General features: G+C 29.6%; 1 protein-coding gene across 1 annotated transcript in view; it reads left to right on the forward strand.

Annotated features, from left to right (window-relative positions):
- LOC107470307 (probable WRKY transcription factor 13) overlaps positions 1 to 1,436 on the forward strand; it is a 2,493-nt gene extending 1,057 nt beyond the window's left edge. Inside the window, exon 3 of the mRNA XM_016089699.3 lies at positions 993 to 1,436. Within this exon, the coding sequence (XP_015945185.1) occupies positions 993 to 1,164 (172 nt within the window). The 3' untranslated portion in view covers positions 1,165 to 1,436. The remainder of the gene's footprint in view (positions 1 to 992) is intronic.
- The last annotated feature ends 330 nt before the right edge of the window (positions 1,437 to 1,766 follow it).

The following is a 1,766-nucleotide window of genomic DNA, read 5'->3' on the forward strand; positions in this document are numbered from 1 at the left end:
TTCCATACAGCTAATTAAATTAACAATAATGTTTTCAAACGATCCAGCTAAGAAAATATAACAACATGAATGCATTACTAAGCTAGCGGTGTATGAGAGAAGCAAGGGTTAACTCTAATTTGTATCTAAGAATAAAAGATTAGTTACTCAAGTAACCTAATTATAAATTTCTCAATTGTCTTGAGAAGCAGTTGAAAACTCAGATGCAGTCGACTTCACGTGAAGTTGATAACTGACAACTGTTAGATAATTTGACTGATTTGACTCATTTTTTATCTAATGGTTCTCAACTATCAACTTCAGGTGAAGTCGACTGCACTTGAGTTTCCACCTGAGAAGCAAGGGTTAACTAAATTCTACAGAGAAATACCAAGATAGGGGAAAAAAAATAAACAATATTTACGTATTAAAGTGTGCTTGGTATACTCCTATACACACACTTTTAAATTTTAGATAACAATACGGAAGAGAATTCATACTTTAAGCCGATGCTTTGGTGATGAAATCTCCAATCATAATAGGAAAAGTTTAGTCTCGATTAACACAAAAGTTTGCTCGTCGAGAATTGAGATATACTTTTTGCTACTGTTCATCATATGTGTGTGTTTAACTCACCACGTGTATGTGATTCATGATGTATATATGTTATATTCATCACATTTATATAGAGAAACAATTTTTGTAATTTAATTTTTATGATATAAATATTTTTTTTCACTTTTTATCATTTACTTTTAATATGAAAAATATACAAGATAGGTATCCACGAAATTAAAATAGTTCATATAATATTTCTCATATATATGTACTTCTTTTGTAATTTTTTATATTAAAAGTCATGAAAAAGATAAAAATTACTTTTTTACTATAAAAAGTATACAAAAATATAAAAATGTTATTTTTCTAATATAAAATACAAAAATCATTAATTAAATCTGTTATCCGGCCTCGTGATTTAAATGTGTTCTTTACATCTTGATGAATATATATAGAAGCTACTACCGTTGCACAGAAGAAAAGTGTAGAGTAAAGAAACGAGTGGAGCGCTTAGCAGAGGATCCAAGGATGGTTATAACAACGTATGAAGGAAGACATGTTCATTCTCCCTCCAACGACCTCCAAGCATCCGAAACTACTTCTCAACTCACCGATTTCCTATGGTAGTAGTTGTCACCAGATCCAACATCATGTCATCATATTTTACATCTTTATGTATGTACATCAGCATGTACTATATATAATATTCTAGTACGTGTATCTACAAATGATGATGCATCACCAGCCACTTGCAAAAGCCACGCCTTAAATTAATTGTGGCTGTACCTTTTTAGTTCTTTTTAAGTTTCAAGTACCCCATGATGAATGCATTATGTTATACTGAGAATTGGTGTAATCTTATAAACTCTAACAAACCAGCAATATTCTTATAGAGAAAATTTAGGAACCAGTACTTTTATTAAAATTTGGTCAGCACTTAACCATCAAAAGAAAAGTAAATAATCTCATACTATCAGATAAAATTTCACACTATTAAAAATATTAATAATGACTAATTAATGATTACAAATCACAAAATTTACTGACCTTAACATTCCTCATTTCTATAATTTGTCTCGTGAAGATGAAATACTGAATTCATATAATAATATAACGTACCATACTGTAAGAAGCTAAAACAATTGGGGAAATTAAATGGGAACACAGACACAGATCAAAAATAATAATCTCCATACTTTATTTGTTTAATTCGTTTTTCCAAGGAAACA

Source organism: Arachis duranensis, chromosome 10 (assembly GCF_000817695.3).
Source record: "Arachis duranensis cultivar V14167 chromosome 10, aradu.V14167.gnm2.J7QH, whole genome shotgun sequence".
Taxonomy (NCBI): domain Eukaryota; kingdom Viridiplantae; phylum Streptophyta; class Magnoliopsida; order Fabales; family Fabaceae; genus Arachis; species Arachis duranensis.